This window comes from Orycteropus afer, unplaced genomic scaffold, assembly GCF_000298275.1.
Source record: "Orycteropus afer afer isolate SDZICR_OR568_19922 unplaced genomic scaffold, OryAfe1.0 scaffold00193, whole genome shotgun sequence".
Taxonomy (NCBI): Eukaryota; Metazoa; Chordata; class Mammalia; order Tubulidentata; family Orycteropodidae; genus Orycteropus; species Orycteropus afer.
The window spans coordinates 4228464-4247380 of record NW_006921780.1 but is presented as its reverse complement, the minus strand read 5'-3'; the positions used below and the strand labels follow the sequence as shown (position 1 = coordinate 4247380).

The 18917-nt window shown below is 47.7% G+C and overlaps 2 protein-coding genes across 2 annotated transcripts in view; both read left to right on the top strand.

Moving 5' to 3' along the window:
* The first annotated feature begins 1076 nt into the window (after nt 1–1076).
* On the top strand, nt 1077–3817 carry SLAMF9 (SLAM family member 9). The gene is given in 4 exon segments (XM_042781906.1): nt 1077–1122; nt 1541–1879; nt 2917–3189; nt 3612–3817. Coding segments are annotated over 4 exon segments (864 nt in total).
* Nucleotides 3818–12899: 9082 nt separating this feature from the next.
* IGSF9 (immunoglobulin superfamily member 9) overlaps nt 12900–18917 on the top strand; it is a 26715-nt gene continuing 20697 nt past the window's right edge. The window contains exons 1-2 of the mRNA XM_042781899.1: nt 12900–12957; nt 13182–13370. Of these exons, the coding sequence (XP_042637833.1) occupies nt 12900–12957; nt 13182–13370 (247 nt within the window). The remainder of the gene's footprint in view (nt 12958–13181; nt 13371–18917) is intronic.

Sequence of the window (18917 nt, the reverse complement as noted above, 5' to 3'; positions counted from 1 at the left end):
ATAATCTGATTATCTCTCTGATGGCAGAGATGTTGCAGAAATCCAAGCAAGTGATTGTCCAGTCTTAGCTTGAATTCCAGAAGCAGAAACTACCTCCCAAATCAGCTCGTTGCATCCTAGAGAGCTCTGCTCACCAGACAGTTTTTTCCTACCTAATCCTCTGTACTCACTCTGAGTCTGATTTCCTACAGCTTTGATCAACATCATATTTTCACTGAATGATTTAAAGTCTTTCCATAATATTAACAACCTAGGCCAGCTCTCTGATCCAAACTTTTTTTTTTCATAGAGTCAAAAATTTCCCCCTCTGAATAGTCTCTCAAGTGAGAATATAACTAGCTTTAAATAGAAAGTCTTCATTCATCCATCCATTCCAAAAATATCAGTTGAATGTTAACATGTGTCCATTATGGGGGCTAGCAAGAGTAGGACATACAGAGGAGACAAAAGATGGAATGGAATCTCTCTGGGGAGATAAAAATGTTTATAAGAGCAAAAGATCACAGCAACATAGGGGCTGCAGAGACAGCTAAGGCAAAGAATGCTGACAGCCAAAAGAAAAGTCTACGTGGAAAGTGTTCTAAGAGTTTGGGGTGGGTAGGTGGATGGGAGTCTAGGAATACAGAAGGTAGGGAGTCTAGGAAGGCTTCATGTAGGAAGCTGGAGTTGGTCTGGACTTGGTGGAGGGCCAACATGAAACCGTTGTGGTCAAGTTGATTCTGACCCATAAAGATCTCATATGTAACAGAGTAGAATTGTGCTTCATAAGGTTTTCAGTGGTTGATTTTTCAGAAGTAGACCTTTCTTCTGAGGTGCCTCTCAGTGGGCTTGAACCACTAGAGCAACAAGAGTCATTGGAACACCATCTTGACAGTCAGGCTCTGAGAGAGAACTCTCTTCATGATGGACAAGGAGTGGCTTAGCCAGGAGGAAGGAAGTTGGAGAACTGCTAATAGGGTGACAATCATTTCCTTTTCCTCAGGACTATTAATCAGTCACTGTCAGTGGATAGTTTCCTGACAGTTGTCTTTTCACAGCTCTTGGAACATCACACTTCCTGGACATAGGCTGCTGACATGGGGACCCTTGCTTGGCTGGTCCTTCTCTTACTGCTCCTGGAAGGTGAGTGAGACTGCCTACTCTTGTACATGAATTTCTCCCCTCCCCTCTGCCTCCTGTTCTACTGGGCCCTGGGCCAGCCAGGCCCTTCCTTTGGGGCTAAGTGTTTCAGCTCCTCTCAAATAATGAGGAGTAGTGTGTGGCTTCAGGACAGGACCAATACATGAGGAATTCTGGTGATGTGTAAGGGGTGGCAGAAGGAGAAGGTGAAATTTGGGAGGCGAGGGCACAGATGGAAGCCAACCTCTGGTATGTGCTTAATTTAGGTGCAGCAGAAAGCTAGAGCCAAGAGAGGTGGCTGGAGGACAAGATGAAGCCATAAAACTACCTTCTCCTCCCTTGAAACCACAGCCCTGTGGCTAGCACAACAACCCAGACACCTGCTGGACTGTTTGCATCTCTTTTCTTCTTATGTTGGCAGCCAAAGGGGACTCTGGAGATGGTGTGGATCCTGAGGAAGTGGTGGCTGCCCTTCAGGAGTCCATCATCCTTCCCCTGGAAATACCATCAGATGAAGAAATTGAGAACATCACCTGGTCCTCCCGCATACAGCTTGCAATTGTGGTGGTGGGGAAAGAGGGAAACTTTACCATTACTGTGACCAACACACACTACCAGGACAGAGTGAGCTTCCTGGACCCCAGCTACTCCCTGCAGATCACCAATCTGAGCTGGCAGGATGCAGGGCCTTACCAAGCCCAAGTCAACCTGAGGACATCCCAGATGTCTACTATACAGTGTTACAATTTACGTATCTACCATGAGTTTATGCTGGGAACCATAATACTACTTTGTCTGGCTCTCTTAACTTCTCATGCTATGGACTAGGGAGTCTCGTGACTCTAGATTGTGGTTTGAGGAGCTGGGACTGGGACTAGGAGAGAGACAGCTCAACCAACAAACCCCAGTGTCTGAGCTATAGCAACAACTGACATGACCTATGGTAACGAAGCCCTGGGGCACTGAGGCATCCTCAGGCAGGTGCCTTGCACAGGGAGAGGGACAGAGCTTCATGAATAGATCCTCCAGGGGCCCAGGTGTATTTGCAGTGCCTTCTAAGGGAAGGAAACTGCTCTCTCAGGTCTTTGGTCATTTCACTTCTCTACCAGTGATATTTTTGCATTCTAGATGTGAACACAACCTCTATTCTTGAGCCTTTCATCTCCAAGTATGATTTGAGGGGTACTAGGGTACTAGTCAATATCTCCTTGCTATAATGTTGAACAGGTTCTAGTGGAGTTTCCAGATTAAGATAGACCAGGAAGAAAGGCCTGATCTACTTCTGAAAATCATCCAGTGAAAACCCTATCGATAACAACAGTCTGATCCTACTCTACATGAGGTTGCCTTGAGTCAGGCCAACTTGATGATGGCTAACAAGTAATCAGTTCTCCCCTCTACTTCAATACAAATTTCTTCTTAGTGTTTCTTAGTGACTGGTATTCTACCTTGAATTTTGATTAAAATATAAATGCTCCTAGGAGGAGTGATAATATTTTATGGGATCCAAGAGGTAGGATGAGGTTTGAAGGAAGGTAGGGTACAAAGGTGAGAGAGAGGGAAGGTGAATGGAGAAGGTAGAAGTTGCCAAAGGCACCTCTGCCTACCTCAGCAGCTGTCCTGGGGGCTCTGGAGCCTCAGGTTGTATGGTGGCTGGTTTTTACTTGTGTCTAGGTATTTGTTGTAGGTGAAGGAGCTTTTTGGGGGTAGGACCAGGACCCCAGAATTGAGGAGTTTAGGAAAACAGAATCAACTCCTGATTGTTTACAGGGGTTTTTGTGCCCTTCCCCCATCTAGGATGGTTGTTGGAGCCCCGTGTCACTGTGAACTTTGAGATCTCCAGAGAAGATGCCTGTAATGTGTCCATGACATGCTCTATGGAGAAGGTAGGCATAGACGTGACTTACAGCTGGATATCCTGGAAGGGCAGCAATGACATAGCCCATAAAGGCCCTGTCCTCAGCACATCCTGGAGGCCTGGAGATGATGCCCTCTTATATACCTGCAGGGTCAGCAACCCCATTAGCAACACCAGTTCCCGTCTGATTCATGCTGGACTTTTCTGTGCAGGTACTAGTTGACCAGAGACAACCCTTGGACCACTAGGACATGTGCCTCAAGGCCATTCTCTGGGGGAAGGAGCCACCATCTTCCTCCCTGAGCTCCTCCAAGAGAGCACTCGGAAGCCAGAGCATTCTCCCTCCCACAGAGGCTTAATATCTGAGTCGGGGAGGGACCTTCCTCTCTCCTTCTGCTCCCACTTCCAATGATCTCCTTTCTTGCTCATCTTGAGATAGTCCCTCCTTCTCAGTTCCTCAGCTTCTGTGCATAAAATGTATTTTTACAGAGACACTCACAAAATAACATCAAATGATGGCAACTCATGAACTTGAGACCCCATCCATGGAATTTGGAGTAGGTGTCTGTCCCCTAATATTAACCTGACCCCTACCTCTAACAAGTCCTTCTTTCCATCCCCTTTTCCATCCCAGATCCTGGATTTCCTTCCGAGAAGGCCTCATCTTCCTTCTGACACCTGGCCAAGGGATTGCTCCTTCTTTTGCTCTTGGTAATTCTAGCTGTGGGGCTTTGGGTCATCCGAGTCCAGAAAAGGTGCCAAATTACAAAGATGAAGAAACTCAGGAGAAACAGAATGAAACTTAGGAAGAAGGGGAAGTCTGGCTCCAGCCCAGCCTGACAGCCTGTTGGGGACCTCTTTCCTCAGCTTTGTTCTTCCCAACTCCCAAGAAATCTTTCCTTCAGCTCCCTTCCCCATCAAGGAGCTTAAAGGAGGATATACTAAGGGTTATGCTCTTTGAGAGAAGTCTGGTGGTAAAGTCCAAATAAGTGAGCATCACTCTGGAGGAGCTGTGTTTGGTTCTTCTGTCCTCACTGGACCTGGCTTTGGCAAAACTCAATTCCATACCTTTTCCTTCTATTCCAGGTGCCCCTCTCCAAGACCAGGTGTTTTCCCAAGCCTTCCACAATGCACCATTGGTATGATATTATTCACCACCTATCCCACTCTCCACCAATACATACACCATTTACACTTTAAATAAGAAAAACAAGAGATTCCTTTTAACCTAACTGAGACTGTGACTCCTAAATGGGAGAATTCCAAGCAGTTAGGATCATGCATTTGAGCAGTGTTATTCCTGCTAAGAGTCCTCTGCTCTTGCACCCCTACTCTGTTCCTGGCTGATGAGTTTACATAACTCCCACCTACCCACCCCACCTCCATTTATAGGCTGTCCTACACAAGGAGCTGTGGAGGACCCTAGGGCAGTACTTTTCTGGCCCTGAATTGAGCCTGGTGATATCTCAGTCATCTCCCTGATGCCAGCTACTCTGGACCTCTGGTGCCCACCCCATACGTATGACAACTCTGCTGGATCAAGAGCCAAGTTTTTGGATCCTTGATCCTCTACAACCTTTGGTTATATACTGTCCTATGTATCCTTTCCCTATAGATAAGAACTTCTCTCTGGAATGTTGTCCTCTATTAATGTCTCCCCCACCTACTCCAACCAAGGGTCCTTAAGTGTAGGTTCTTGCTCTTTCCCTGGCCTGATGAACCACCTGATTCCTTGCCCAGCCTGATTTGCCACTGCCCAAGTCTCAGTCATTCCCCAAATCAGATCTGTGGACATTCCTTAATGTAGCTCTTCAGGCATCCTTGGTCTCCTTAGATTCCACTTGGGAAGAGAGGGAAGGAGGTATTGAAGAGAGGATTGGAAGTCACCAAAGTGACAGGACATGTCTAAGTAGTGAGCGAATCGAGGAGATGGTATGGGATACAGTGGGGAGAATTCTCAGGAGATCGTCTGGGTTCTGCTCATCACTTGCCTTCTAGCCTGGGATACATTGTTCAATGAGACCTGGTCCCTTTCTACCAGGAACTCACACTCTGGAAGGAGAAGCAGGCGTAGGTGCAGATGATTGGTTACGGACTGAATTGTGTCCCCCAAAATGTGTTGGAATCCTAATCCTTATACTTGTGGATGTAATCCCATTTGGGAGTAGGGTTTTCTTTGTTGTGTTGGTGAGGCCATGTCACTCACTGTAAGGTATCTCATTTTTTTTCTCTAACTTTTTATTGTGATATGGGTGAAAGTTTACAGAGCAAATGGGGTTTCCATTCAACAATCCATACACAATTTGTTTGTGACATTGACTGGAATCTCCACAATGTAACAGCACTCTTCTCATTTTCTCCCTGTGATTCCCATTTCCGTCTGTCCTTCTTTTGTATCCCTTCCTGTCTTCTTAGCTTTATCCCTGGGCAAATTATACCCTTTTCCTCTCATATGGAGGATTCATATGGCTGTTCTAAGAAGTACACATCTCCCTGGTGTTATTGTTCATATTACACGTCTATCATTTGGGTGAAAGTTGAGCCATGGGAGTGAGTTCAATTCCAGGCCTAAAAAATGTCTAAGGGAGGGATATCACTTTTGAGATACAAAAAGAACAGATTAGATACAGAGAAGCAACCACAAACTGCAAAAACAGAAGTACATGTGAGAGTCACCAAGGAACTAAGCAACTAAGCAACACCGGTTATAGAAGGTGAGACAAGGATCTTCGTCAAGACACAACAGAGAGAGAGAGAGAGAGAGTCTTCCCCAAGAGCTGGTGCCCTAGATTCAGACTTCTAACCTCCTGAACTGTGAGGTTCTTTAAGGCCATTCACTTACGGTATTTGTGTTACAGCAGCCCTAACCCTAGCTCTTATGGAGACATGGCTATAGCATATGCTTTGGCTTCCACAGAGATGGGAGCAGCTAGTAATCCAGAACAGGATTCTGGCAGGGAGAGGCCAAGTGACAGGAGGCATCTCCTGATACTTGTCTAGACCTTTCATTCCCTTCTGTCAGTGAGGAGAGGGATGCTGATCTCCAAAGTGTTTTCCAAGAAAAGGGGCATTAATTCTGTGAAAGGGGCAGTGAGGAGTATTGAAGGATCTTGAGACTAAGGATATCTTGCTCTTGGGGAAGCAGGAAAACGTGGCCTGGGCTTTAGTGTAACCCAGCAGGAGGATTTTGAAAGTAGCATGGGGCTTGGAGGAAGCCAAGGGTCAGGGTCTCCTGGACTAGAAAGGTAGCAGGCTCAGGGGTCAAGCAGGTGCTCCCTGCGTTGGATTTTGTGCAGGAGATGGAACCCTTTCGGGCTTGGGAAAGTGGGAGTGAGGTTGGAAAACCAGTTCCAAAAGGGCTTCTAACACTGGCAACTTGATCCACTCTGCTATGCAGAGTTCTGAGCCCTTGTCCATCTGAAAGGCAGTCCCTGGCTTGAGGCCGGTTCTCTGCACCTCCCTTAAGTCCTGAGCTTGTGTCAGAGAAACAGTCCCACCTCCAAAAAGGCCTGTAGTCTCGGACTAAGCCTGCAGCCCCATTTCCTCTGACTTCTGTCCTAGGAAGTCCTAATTTTTGAAGCTTAGGCTTAGGCTCTGGGAACTCTGAGATGCTGGAGAATTTTATCATTACAGTGTCAGAGACTGGGTAAAAAAGGCCAGCTGGAGTCCATCCTGCATACACAGGAGCAACAGGTTCCTCACGTGTTTCGGAGTGTGACACACAGAAGGTGAATAAAGGAATGAATGGACCCTGTGCAGCTGGCCTGGGGCTCTCTTGGGAAGTTAACAAAGTTCCCTCTTCTGTTACCCAGTTCTCTGAACAGAGAAGGGCGGAGGTCTCAGAATAACCCATAGCACCTGGAAGAGGAAGGCTGAGGCCCTAAAGAAGGCCAAATATAAGCTCAGAGGCATGAAGCCAGGATAATAACCATCTGACAGCACTTTACAGTTTGCAAAGTTTGTTCTTCAGGCTTTGAAGTAGGTGGGAGGAACTGTTGATCTTTAAGTACCTATTAAGTGTCAGGCACTGTGCTAGCAATGGGGTGCCAGAAAAGACATTGTCTGCCCTCAAGAAACTCTTTGTAGAGTATGTAAAGATATAATTATAATATGGTTTGACAAAGGCTATAAGTGAAGATGAGGTGGGAGGGGTCATGGAAGATGCTTTGGAGGGAACAGGTAAACAGAACTTTGACTTATAATCAGCAGTGAGCCAGGGAAAGGGGAAAAAAGATATTCTAGCCCAGTGGAAGATAAGTGTGAGGACATCTGATGTAATACATAACAATAAATATAATAAATAATGCACAATAAACTTTAGGGACTACAAAAGCCAAAACCCAGCATGCAAAAGATGTAAGTGAGAAATGGAGCTGGAGAGGTAAGCGGGACCCTTCTAAGGGCTGTGGGGGAATTCAAGGATGAAAAGGACATAATCCACACCCTCATGTAGCTTTGAGTCTCATCGGGACAAAAGGAATACATACAAACACATGGGAAATCATGCTTCTTTTCTGATCTGGTAATAGGACTAGTGTTCGTGGGCATGTGGCCAACAGAGGCCCTGGGGTTGACAACATTTTCTGATATCCTTGTCAGCAATTTGAAAATGTGATCTGGTTGATAGATACCTTGGTTCAGTGAATCCTAGTTTGTTGAATAAACCTTCCTGGTGAGTAAAGATTATAGATCAAGGACAACCTGCAGGAAAATCTTTAGTTTTGAGACTCAGGTACTGTGAAGGAACAAGTTACAGGACTACATTCCTTTGCTTTCCAAAAAGTCTTTAAGATACATATGAATCAGAGAAAAATGACAATCATAATAAAACTCAAAAAACAAGCATCCAGAAAAAAATTTAAAAATTGAAAACCATAAGTCTTAGTTTACAAAAAGGCATTTTAACATCCAAATCAGGAGAGATTAGCTTGTCCTCAAGAAAACACTGGAGGCAGCAGAAATGAAACATTTGGACCAGAAGTGTAGCTGACTGCATCACGGGGGAGGGAGCTCTTTCCTGCTGGTTGGTGAGAAACCAAGAAGTAAAAAAGGCTTCCCTCTTTGACCACCTTTCTTAGGTGTTCTACACAGCCTTTCTTTCGTGTCATGTCCACTAACATGTTTTCTTAATTTCATTTCTATATTCATTGACCTTATTGTCATTGGCTTCTGTTGAGTTGGCCCCTCGCTCATGACCCAATCAGATGGGACTGTTGGGATCCGTAGGGTTTTCATTGTCTGATTTTCAGAAGCAAATCATCAGGTCTTTCTTCCTAACCTGCCTTAGTCTGAAAGCTCCACTGAAATTTGTTCAGCATCGTAGCAACATGCAAGCCTCCACTGCCAGGTGGGTGGTAGCTGTACTTGAGGTTCAGGAGCCTGAACCCAGGTCTCCTGCATGGGAGGTGAACATTCTGACACTGAACCACCACTGCTCCCCACCACTATGTTTTTATTGCTATCTTACCAACTGTTAGGTCAGTATATTACATTGTAAAACAATGTGGAAAAGGTGCTACTTTGGGCAAATTTGCTGGGGGAATTGTGGGAGAAACTATTCCCCCTGCTCCTGCCTTTTCCCTCCTCCTACATATATTTCCTTAAGGAGCTCTAGTGGTATAGTGGTTAAGGCAACTGGTGACTAATCTAAAGGTTAGTGGTTCAAACCCACCAACCTCTAGAAGAAAGATGGGACAGTCTACACTTCTGTAAAGATTTTTACAACCTTGGAAAACCAGTGGTAGTAACTATGAGTCAGACTCGACTTTTTTTTTTTTTGGAGCTACACTTTCACCACAGTTTGATGAACTGACAGACAAGTAAACAGAGAAAAAATTGAAGTTGTCAAGAATTTCATTTTACTTGGATCCACAGTCAGCACCTGTGGAAGTAGCAGTCAAGAAATCAGACGACATACTGGGCAAATCTGCTGCAAAAGATCTTTTTTAAAGTGTTAAAGAGCAAAGATGTCACTTTGAAGACTAATGTGTGTCTGAAGACTGAAGAACTGATACATTTGAATTGCGGTGTTGGTGAAAAATACTGAAAATACCATGGGTTGAGAGAAGAGCAAATCTGTCTCAGAAGAAGTAGAGTTGGAATGCTCCTTAGAAGCAAGAATGGTCAGACTTCATCTCATGTACTTTGGTCATGTCAGAAGGAACCAGACCTTGGAGAAGGATATCATGTTTGGCAAAGTAGAAGGTCAGCGAAAAAGGGTAAGACCCTCAATAAGATGGATTGACACAGGGGCTGTAACAAGGAACACAAGCATAGCAAAGACTTTGAGGATGGCATAGGACTGGGAAGTCTTTCATTCTGTTGTACACAAGGTTGTTACGAGTTGGAGCCAACTCAATGGCACCTAACAACAACAATAAGTACACTTCTATTTCAGACTGTGACAAAAGCACCCAGACATTCACACCAGTGAGAATTTTCCAGCAGTCAGAGTTCACTAAAGATGGAGTAGGCTGCCACAAGGGACGGTGAGCTCCCTGACCCTGGATATGGTCAGACAGTGACTGGAGGACCACCTGATGGAATCTTGTGTCAGGGAATCTGGTGTAAAGTAACAGTTAGATACATTCCACAGTGTCTCTCCTGATGTGGAAATGGTTCTGTGGATCCATGGTGCACTCAGAATGAGGTGCAGGAATTCATATGGGAGTGAGATCAGTGTGTTGCTTTCAGGGAAGGCTTGGGGGAAGGGGAACTGGATAAGCAATGATTGGTTAAGCCTTGTGGGAAGGCTAATGATAACCTTGCATCCTGTAGGGAAGCCAAGCATGGAACCCAGGGAAGTAGAAAGCTCTGAGGGCCAGACAAGCAAGAGATCTTTTTGCCTGAGGGTTAAGGTCTCCAAGGAAGTGGGTTTCATGAAGTCAGAGGGTTCCACCAGATCAGAGTTGGAATCCCAGCTCTGCTGTGTCCTAGATGGGAAACCTTGAGCAAGTCACTTCACCTGGTTAAGCCTCAGTTTTTTCAGCTGAAAATGGAGCTGTACCTGCTTGGCAGTTTTTATGCATTAAGCACAGTTACAAAGCACCTAGTTCAGGTCCGGCACCCTGCAGGGCTCAGTAAATGATCCTGGGTTTTTCATTCCTCCTCTTTCAACCTTCCAAGTCAGGATGTCTATCATTTCTCTCTTTCAGGGTCTGGGTCTCTGAGGCGTTTGAGCTGGCAGCTGGAGCGGGAACTAACTTGGCACCCCAAACTCAGAGCGCAGACTTCCCCTACAGCACACCCACCGTGGGAGGTGCCTGGGCAAGATTTGGGAGCAAGCCAGGGCAGACAGGTATTTCCAGTCTAGCGAGGGAAGAAATGGGTGGAGGTGGGGATGAGGGTGGAGATGGGCGAGGAGGTCAGATGAGCCCCGGATCTGGGTGGATCCCCTGGGAGGAGGGCGGGGAGTCGTGCTCTCTGCCTGTTGTTACTACCCCCAGGCTCGGATTTCAACGCAAGCTGCAGCCTTTGTGGTTTCTTAGCTTGTTTGGGGAGGGGAGAGGGTCGAAGGTAGATTACAAAGGAAAGAGGACGTGCAAAGAGCCAGCTAAGGAGCCAGCTCTTGCTGTCCCCTGGTGTTCCAGGGTAGCCCCTCTAGCTTGCAGCAGGAAGCAGCGGACCTGCCTTTCCACGTAGGGTTGAACTGAGCTCCACGAGGGGGCGACCTGAGCCCACGTGCCACTTCGTCCTTCTATTCCGAAACTACAACTCCCAGGTCGCTCGGGGGTCCCGCCCGCCTCGCCTCGCCTCGCCTTTGTTGGCTCCTACGGGGGGGGGGGGGAATTGGCGGTCTCCAGGGCAACGGGAGGCGCTCGGGGCATCCGAGGCTGGGAGGCGGGTCCGCCCCCTATTGTGTAGCTGCAAGAGTGGAGCCGAGCAGTGCGGAGCAGGTGAGGGCGGGGGGGTTCTGGGAGGAATAGAAGTGGGGGTGCCGGCGGGGGGTGGATAGAGAACAGTACTGTAGTTATGGGGGAACAGGAGAAAACGGGGAGTTGTAGAGAGAAGTGAAATTCTTTGGAGAGCAGAACTAGGGGAGTTCTGAGTGAAGTGGAATTCTTGGTGTGTGATGGTCCCGGAGAACTGGAGTTCTGGACTTCAAGTGGAGGAGTTCTTGGTGGGTTCAGAAGAAATGAGGAATTCCAGGGTTCGTGAATACGAGGGAGAAGTAGATTGTTAAGGTGGGGTGCCAGAGTGTATTGTGGGCTGAGGCAGGATAATCCCAGGGAGGGGAATTCCAGGAAGGGGTGGATATCCGGGGAGAAGTGGGAGGGGAATTCTGGAAGAGACAGTAAGGGAACTTTTGGGGGTGCAGAGGACCTGGTGCAATTGGAGATCAGGTGTGAGAAACTGGGATTTGGGGGACAATTGGGAGAAATACAGATACCTGGGAACACTGGGAGGATCAGGGAGTGCTGGGTGGGGGCACTAGGAAGGTGAGGAAATGGTGGGGGCAGAGGAGTTGGAAAGATCTTAGGAAAAACAGAGGACTTCTAGGGGTAACTTGCTTACTGATGCTCTTGGAAAACTGAGCCAAAAGAGAATTTGTGATTCCTGTCTGCTTGAGAAAAGACATTTTCAGGAACTATGGGGACTTTGCTAGAGGTAATGGGAGGCAGGGGGAATGGTTCCTGGCAATTTGGTAGGAGTTAGACATATTGGGCCATTAATTAGAGTCAGGGATCAGGCTTAGAGCTGTGGAGGTTGTTTTATAGCCGTCAGTCCAGTGAGATGAGGCTGAGGGTTGGGTGGAGGCCCCAGGGTCTAGGTGGATTTGCCAGGCCCAAGATAAGGATCCCCCTGCCCGCCCACCCCTTCCCCCCAGTCCACTGTGACTGTGCTAGGACCTCTGGGGCTTCGGCTGTCAAGAGTTCCTCCCCTCCATTCCTCAGGGCTCTCTTTATACACCCTAAGGACTCCCAGGCTTTTGGGTATGTCATGGACCATGTCCCCAGGGTTGGTTAAGGGAAGGCCTAGAAAACCTTGGAGCCCAGAGGATACTGGAGAGGAATGAGTGGGAGGAATTGGGTGAGGCAAGTGGGCCATGGTGCCTGGCAGAGGGAGGGCTGCCTAGCAGCATCCTGAAGAGGAAGTGGCTTGGTGCCAACTGCCAGCTGTGGGACCAGCCCAGACCTGGAGGATGCTGTCTGCCCTCCACCAGCAGCAGCAGCAGCAGGTGGGGAGGCAGCTCCTCCTCCCCCAAGAGTCTGACTCATTCATTGCTAAAGCAAGAGCCCTGCTGGGAGGCTGAGTGGAGAAAGAGGCCACAGGGTCCCCAGCTTCTAGGGTGCTTTCTAGACTCTCCGGAAATGGGGCAAGGAATTGTGTGAGGGTGCCCTGAGGACCGCTGTTTGAGGGTTCAAAGGCTTGAATTCTGAACATCCAGGCTTTGCCTGTGACTGGCTTTGGGACTCTGAGCAAAGCCCGTTGAAATCCTCAGCGTCCTTATTTGCCACAGTAAGCATTGAGGGGATAATAATACTGCTGCTACCTGCTCTCTTCTGCCTTGTTAGCATCAGGAGTCAAGGAAGAGAAGGGACAGGAGACTGGGACACAGGCTTCTGTCTTCTGACTCTGGGGTGCAAGATCTCTGGTCTCTGTATCCCCCCACCATTACTTGGCTTCTCTCCTTTCTCTTCCTAGTGCCTTTATCTGTGGGTTTTCTTCTGGGTTCCAAAAGTGGCCAACAATGCATGCTGCTTTGCACCTTGTATTTAGATCTGGTGGTTCTCCAGGGAACAGTTTCATCTGGTGTTATGTGAGCCAAGCCCTACTTGTCCAGAGGAGTGAGAGCTGGAACCTGTTACCTGAGGCCCATCAGAGGAACTGACCCTGGGCTTGCTGGGCTGTGGACACCCCTCGGCCCCTCCATCTGGGCCTCTGTGGACAGGAGGGGCCAGTTGAGCAGGCCAGCTGGGCTATGGTTTGGTGTCTCAGTCTGGCCATCTTCAGCCTGGTCATCAGCCAGGGGGCTGACGGTGAGCTGGACTCCAGGGGCCTAAGAACAAACTTCCTACCAGCTTGTGGGAGGGCTCCTCCAGGGGGTTCTCCATGTGACATGGGAGAGGAGGGGAGGGGAGGACTAGGGCTGGGGATTCGCTCCATCACCCCAAAGTCTTAGGGAGCCCACAGAGAGACTGATGGGACCTCCCCTACCAGCCCTGACTCTCACCCCTGTGCTCTCATGCCACCAACCATGCAGGTCGAGGGAAGCCTGAGGTGGTGTCAGTGGTGGGCCGGGTTGGAGAGAGCGCCGTGCTGGGCTGTGACCTCCTGCCCCCAGCTGGCCGCCCCCCCCTGCATGTCATCGAGTGGCTGCGCTTTGGATTCCTGCTTCCCATCTTCATCCAGTTCGGCCTCTACTCTCCCCGAATCGATCCTGATTACGTGGGTAAGAGTTAGCCTCAGGTGGGAGGTAGGGAGACAGTACCAACAAAGGGAGTCTAGGAAGGGTAGGGGCAAGACCCCTTCCTAACTGCACTGTTCCTGTCCCAACCTCATCTGCACTCTACTGACTTAGCACTGCTTAGTGAATATGGCTGTGCTCCCAGGCAGTATTTTGTCATGGACTGATTCATTCATTTATACACATACATGCACGGTATCCTTGTGCCATTTAGAACTCCACACAGTCTGTTCCAGAGGAGATACTGCATCCCTATTCCAAGTATCCATCCTAATTCTCTAGTCCCTCTTTCTAGATCTCATCACGAAGCCATCCAGACTCCAGGCTGATCTTCTATAGTCTCCCCATCTGGCCCTGTCCTGGTTCCTGATTTGCTATCTGTTCACTCCTACCCCTCACCCCCAAACCCAATGTCTTAAGTGATAGTTCAGGATATTCTATACTTGCTCAGGAGTGGACCAATGGAGTGACAGGGTGAGTGTCCTCTTGGTTTCTTCAGTGGGGCTCAGTCTGATTCTGGGTACAGAAAAGCATGTGTATTGGGAGGTGGGCTGTGAAGGACCAGGCTCCCTAAAGAATGGGGAATGGATGGGACTGGGCTGGGCTGCAGGTGGGACCTGCACAGATCTTAATATGGGTCATAGACCTCCCTTGTGGCCTTCTACTGTGCCCTGCTGACTTTCTAGAATGGCTCCACTTCCTCCTCAGTTTAAATGGACCCTTAATCTGACTGGTTTAGTGCTGGGCCAGGGTTGGCAGGTCTCAGAGGGCAGTGTGGGGGGAGGACAGCATGTGGGGGAGGGCAGTGTGTGGCATGGGTCTGGGGCTGCTGGGACATCCAGCTAGGCAAGTGAGGGTCTTGTTCCCTTTCTCTCAAGAAGGAACCCTGGAAAGGGCACCTGGAGGATGTTGATGGGGGGAGCACCCCCACCTTTATCTGTTTAGTTTGAATCTTGGGAGAAACCCTGAGATTGGCTGAGCTCTCTGGTCAGGGCAGGCTCAGCAGGTGCTGGAGAAGGGAAGAATTTATTTTCAAATTGGGGACAGTTGTTGGCAAACAGCCTAATGGGAGTGCATGTGTCTATACTAGCCCTGTGGGAACTGATGAAAGCGGGGCACCAATCAGAACAAGAGGAGGAAAAACGGTTGTGCCCACCAGCCCTCCCTCCCTGCCTTTGCCTGCCCGGCTTTGAAGGGTTTGGCTGTGGGGAGGAGGCCAGACAGATTCAGAATGTTGCCCTGACTGTGGGCAAGGCTAGGGGGGAGGAGAAGAGAGGAGAGAGGATGGCTTTCCTGGGATGGAGCAGACAGATGTGAAACTCTTCCCTCTGCCTTATGTCTGGAGGTCTCCTAGGCATGCAGGCCACTGGATGGCTAGAAACTTTGCTTACCTGTGGGTTTTCTTTCATTTTTGTGTTGTTCTTCTGAGCACCAAGGGTTATGATGAGTAGTCTCTGGGGTTTTCTTCCTACCCCTGCCCTTTGTTCCCATCCCCACCCCCCAGTCTGGACCTCTTGGTCAGGCCAGAGCTAGTCTGGGGAATCTGGACTCACAAGGGAGGCCCCTGAGCCCATTAACCCTTTTCTGCCTCACAGTCTTGTCCCAGGCTATTTCCCATTGTGTAAGGGACTCTGAACTGCAGTTGCTAAGCAACAGGAGGTGGAGGTTGCAACGGACAATGCTATACTGTCATAAATCCTCTGGGCAAGTGAGGGGGAGATGGGCCTGGGACTGTGTGTGAGGCTGGTGGCCTAGAATGTGTGAGGAACCAGTGAGAGAGACCGTTTGGAGCTTTAGGGGCTACCTTGAAGGGGACACTTCCAATCTTTGAGGACTCTAGAATCCATCTAGCAGAGGTCACTGGATTTGTAGAATACACCTAAAATAAAACAAAACAAAAACCCAGACCCATTGCCATAGAGTAAGGTTTCCAAGGCAGTAAGTCCTATGGAAGTAGATTGCCTCATCTTCCTTCCACAGAGTGGCTGGTGGGTTTGAACCCTCAACCTTCTGTTTAGCAGTCAAATGCCTTAGGTGCTTTGCCACAAGAGCTTCTCACTACACCTATTCCTCACTTATTGACGATCTGTTACGTGACATCTGGAATTTATGACAATAGTAAAAAATCTACTATTTTAAACGATGTACATCTGGCAGTAACAAATGCTGAGGTGTGAGGTAGGAGTAACTGGCTGTGATGGTTAAGGTGTTGTGTCAACTTGGCTGGGCTATGATTCTCTGTGGTTTGACAGTTCTGTAATGATGTAATTTGACAGTTACATAATAATCATGTAATTTGGCAGTTATGTAATGATATGGTCATCTTCCATTTGTGATCTGATGTGATCATCTTCCATTTTTGTATAACCTGCAAAGACCTGGTCTTTGGAACCTAAACCTGCCTGTATGTTAGGGGTGTGTGTAGCATAAAAGTAGTAAAATGTAGTATAAAACAAGATATCACTACATACTATTTTATATACATATATATATACACACACATACACATACACACATATATTATATCATTATTAAGTTAGCTATATCTTGTCATTGAATCACTTCCAACTAATGGCAGCCCCATGTGTTATAGACTAGAACTGCTCCATAGGATTTTCCTGGCTGTAATATTTATGGAAGGAGATTGCCAGGCCTTTCTTCCATGGAGCCACTGGATGGGCTCAAACTGCCACTAACTGTAGTAGATAAGTGCAAACCATTTAACTATTGCATATAAAGTACGTATTACAGAGCCTGACACGTAGTGGTTGATAAATGATGACAGTCAGATGTGTGGTCTGAACTGTGACATAGGCACCCAGAGGAAAGTGCGGAAGGCTTACTTGGCATCAGCTCTCCTAAGGTGGAGCTCAGACCACCTCTTCTAAGCCATGGGATGGGCCTTTGCTTTTTCACTTTTGTACTGCATTTCTTGGGAGTCTCAAGATGTCTCACACAGTAAAAGGGAAGTGACTTTTCTCTCTGTCCTGAGTTGTTTGAGAAACCCAGTATCTCATTTTCCTATTTAGAGCTCCCAGCTCCATGTAGGAATCTCTCCTTACTGCCTTTTATCCTTCAAAGCTTAATCCCATTTCTCCCAGAAGCCTTCCCTGCACTTCTTGCTTTACAGATTCTTAGAATGCTGGGCACAGTTAGCACCATATTTTTGAACTCCTGTGTGTATGTGAATTTGCACTTGTGAATGTAAGTGTGGGTTACCTGAGAATTTGAGAGAACAGGCTGTGTCTTCTATTTCCTTTACATAGCCCTCCATGCAGAGAGATCTAAAGAACATCAGGCCCTAGCCCTGCAGGTGGAAGGGTGAACCTCCAGGAGGTGGGCCCGTGACTCTGGAGGTCTTAGGACTGCCTGCCTCTGGCTGTCTTCCTGTTCCTCGGTAACATGACTAGTTGCCATAGTCAGTTCTGACTCATGACCCCATTTGTTGCAGAGTACAAGTGTACTCCATGCGGTTTTCAGTGGCTGTGATCTTTAGAATGTAGATCACAAGTCCTTTCTTCCAAGGTGCCTCTGGATGGATTCAAATTGCCAACCTTTTGGTTCACAAAACTCTCACTGCCATCGAGTTGATTCGATTAGACTCATAGCAACCCCTCCTTGGGTTTCCAAGGTGTATCTCTACAGAAGTAGATTGCCCAATCTTCCTCCTGAGGAGTGGCCAGTGGGTTTGAACTGCCAACCTTCTGGTTAGCAGTCAAGAAGTGCCTTAGGCACTATGCCACAAGAGCTCTCAACCTTTTGGTTCACTCACTCAGTGCCTTCAAATTGAATCCAACTCATAGTGACTCCTTGGGTTTCCGAGGCAGCATTACTATGGAAGTAGATTGCCCAACCTTCCTTCCGAGGAGTGGTTGGTGGGTTTGAACCGCCAGCCTTCTGGTTAGCTGTTGAGTGCCTTAGGCATTACACTACCAGAGCTCCCTTGCTTAACTGTTTTTACCACCCAGGGATCCTGTCTACAGGCCTAGAGATCCATTATCTCGCAGAAAAGTTAGGACACGCACTATGCTTCATTGGCTATTTTGATTAACAGCCATTTGGAACTGTTACCCACTGGCTGTAATCTCCTGAGTGATAATAAGCTGTGCTCAGTGCTGACACCAAACTGAACACCAAATGATCCTTATACCAGTGTACAAATGAAAGTACATGGCTTCTGGAGACAGAAAGCCTGGCTTTGTCCCTTTCTAGCCATGTGGCCTTGGAAAGAAACTTGATATCAGCTCCTTTGTCTGTAATGGAATTCTTGTGAGGATTAAATATGGTGATGATGCCTAATATTGCATGGCTCGGATTCAGTGCTCAATTTCCCTTCCCTCTTCTTCCTTCTTTGTAGAGTTAAGCTAGATGGTCAGCATATTGAAAAGTTATTATCGTATAGAACTTAGAAGGGGCTGCAGTCTGGGGTCTGCAAGATTAGGTGGCAAGGCAGATTAGGTTTACAGAGGAATTCCACTGATGGGTGGAAGGGTGTTAAATATTTACCTGCTAGGCCTATGCTTATCTCCTGGGTGGAGATTTAAACACCTAGCCTTTTAAACAGGTCCACCCATTCTAGAGAATCCACACCCCTGGATCGAATTCTGGAAGAAATAAGTCCCTTGCCTAAGATCACAAAGCCAACCTTAACTTGATCATTCTCCTCTCCTTCCCTGATGGCATTAGGGACACCATAGGCTTAGATTATATTTCCAAAAGATCACCCTGTAGGGATAGTGGAAGCTGATTGGAGGGGCGAGTGCACTAGCAGCTTCAGAATTTCTAGTATCAGGAAGGGCTTAGGTTTGCAGTCTGGTTGGCTAGGATGGGCACACTGCTGAGGGTCTTGGTTTGGAGTTGCCTTTTCATACCCCAGAAGATTTAGAAAATATAATTTGTTCATATCAAAAGTCAGAGTAGGCGTGGGCAACTGATGAATGTGGTGTGTGTGTGGGGAAGGCTGGATAGAGGCAGGGAGACCTGTGAGGAGGCTGCTGGAGTAAACCAGATGAGACATACCTATAAGTCTAAACTAAGGTGAAGGTGGTAGAGAAGGAGAAAATCATGTGGGAGGTAGAATTGAATAAGTTGTACTCTGCACACATGGGGATGACATGAGTGGGAATTGACTGATGCCAACTAACAACAGCAATGAACAAACAGACGGGGGGGCATAAGGGTGAGAGGAGTCTAGGTGACACCAGGGCTCTGGTTTGGTGTGTTGATGCATGGTGGTGCTATCCGCGGATACAGAGAACTCGGAGAGGATAGGGGACAAAGGGGAGATGATATGTTATCAGGTAAGGGAGAGGGCTGTGACTTGAATGCAGGCTTCTGATTTCAAATCCTGAGCTCATTCATTTGTTTGGCAGCCTTTATTTGAGCACCTGAGGATGCCAGGCACTGGTGCTAGATGCCTTCCCTGCATTCTCTCTCTCTCCTCCACCCCACCTACATTTTTTGTGCTTTCATTTTTTTTTTATTATTATTTTTTTTATTATTGTGATTTGGGTGAAGATTTGCAGAACAAAT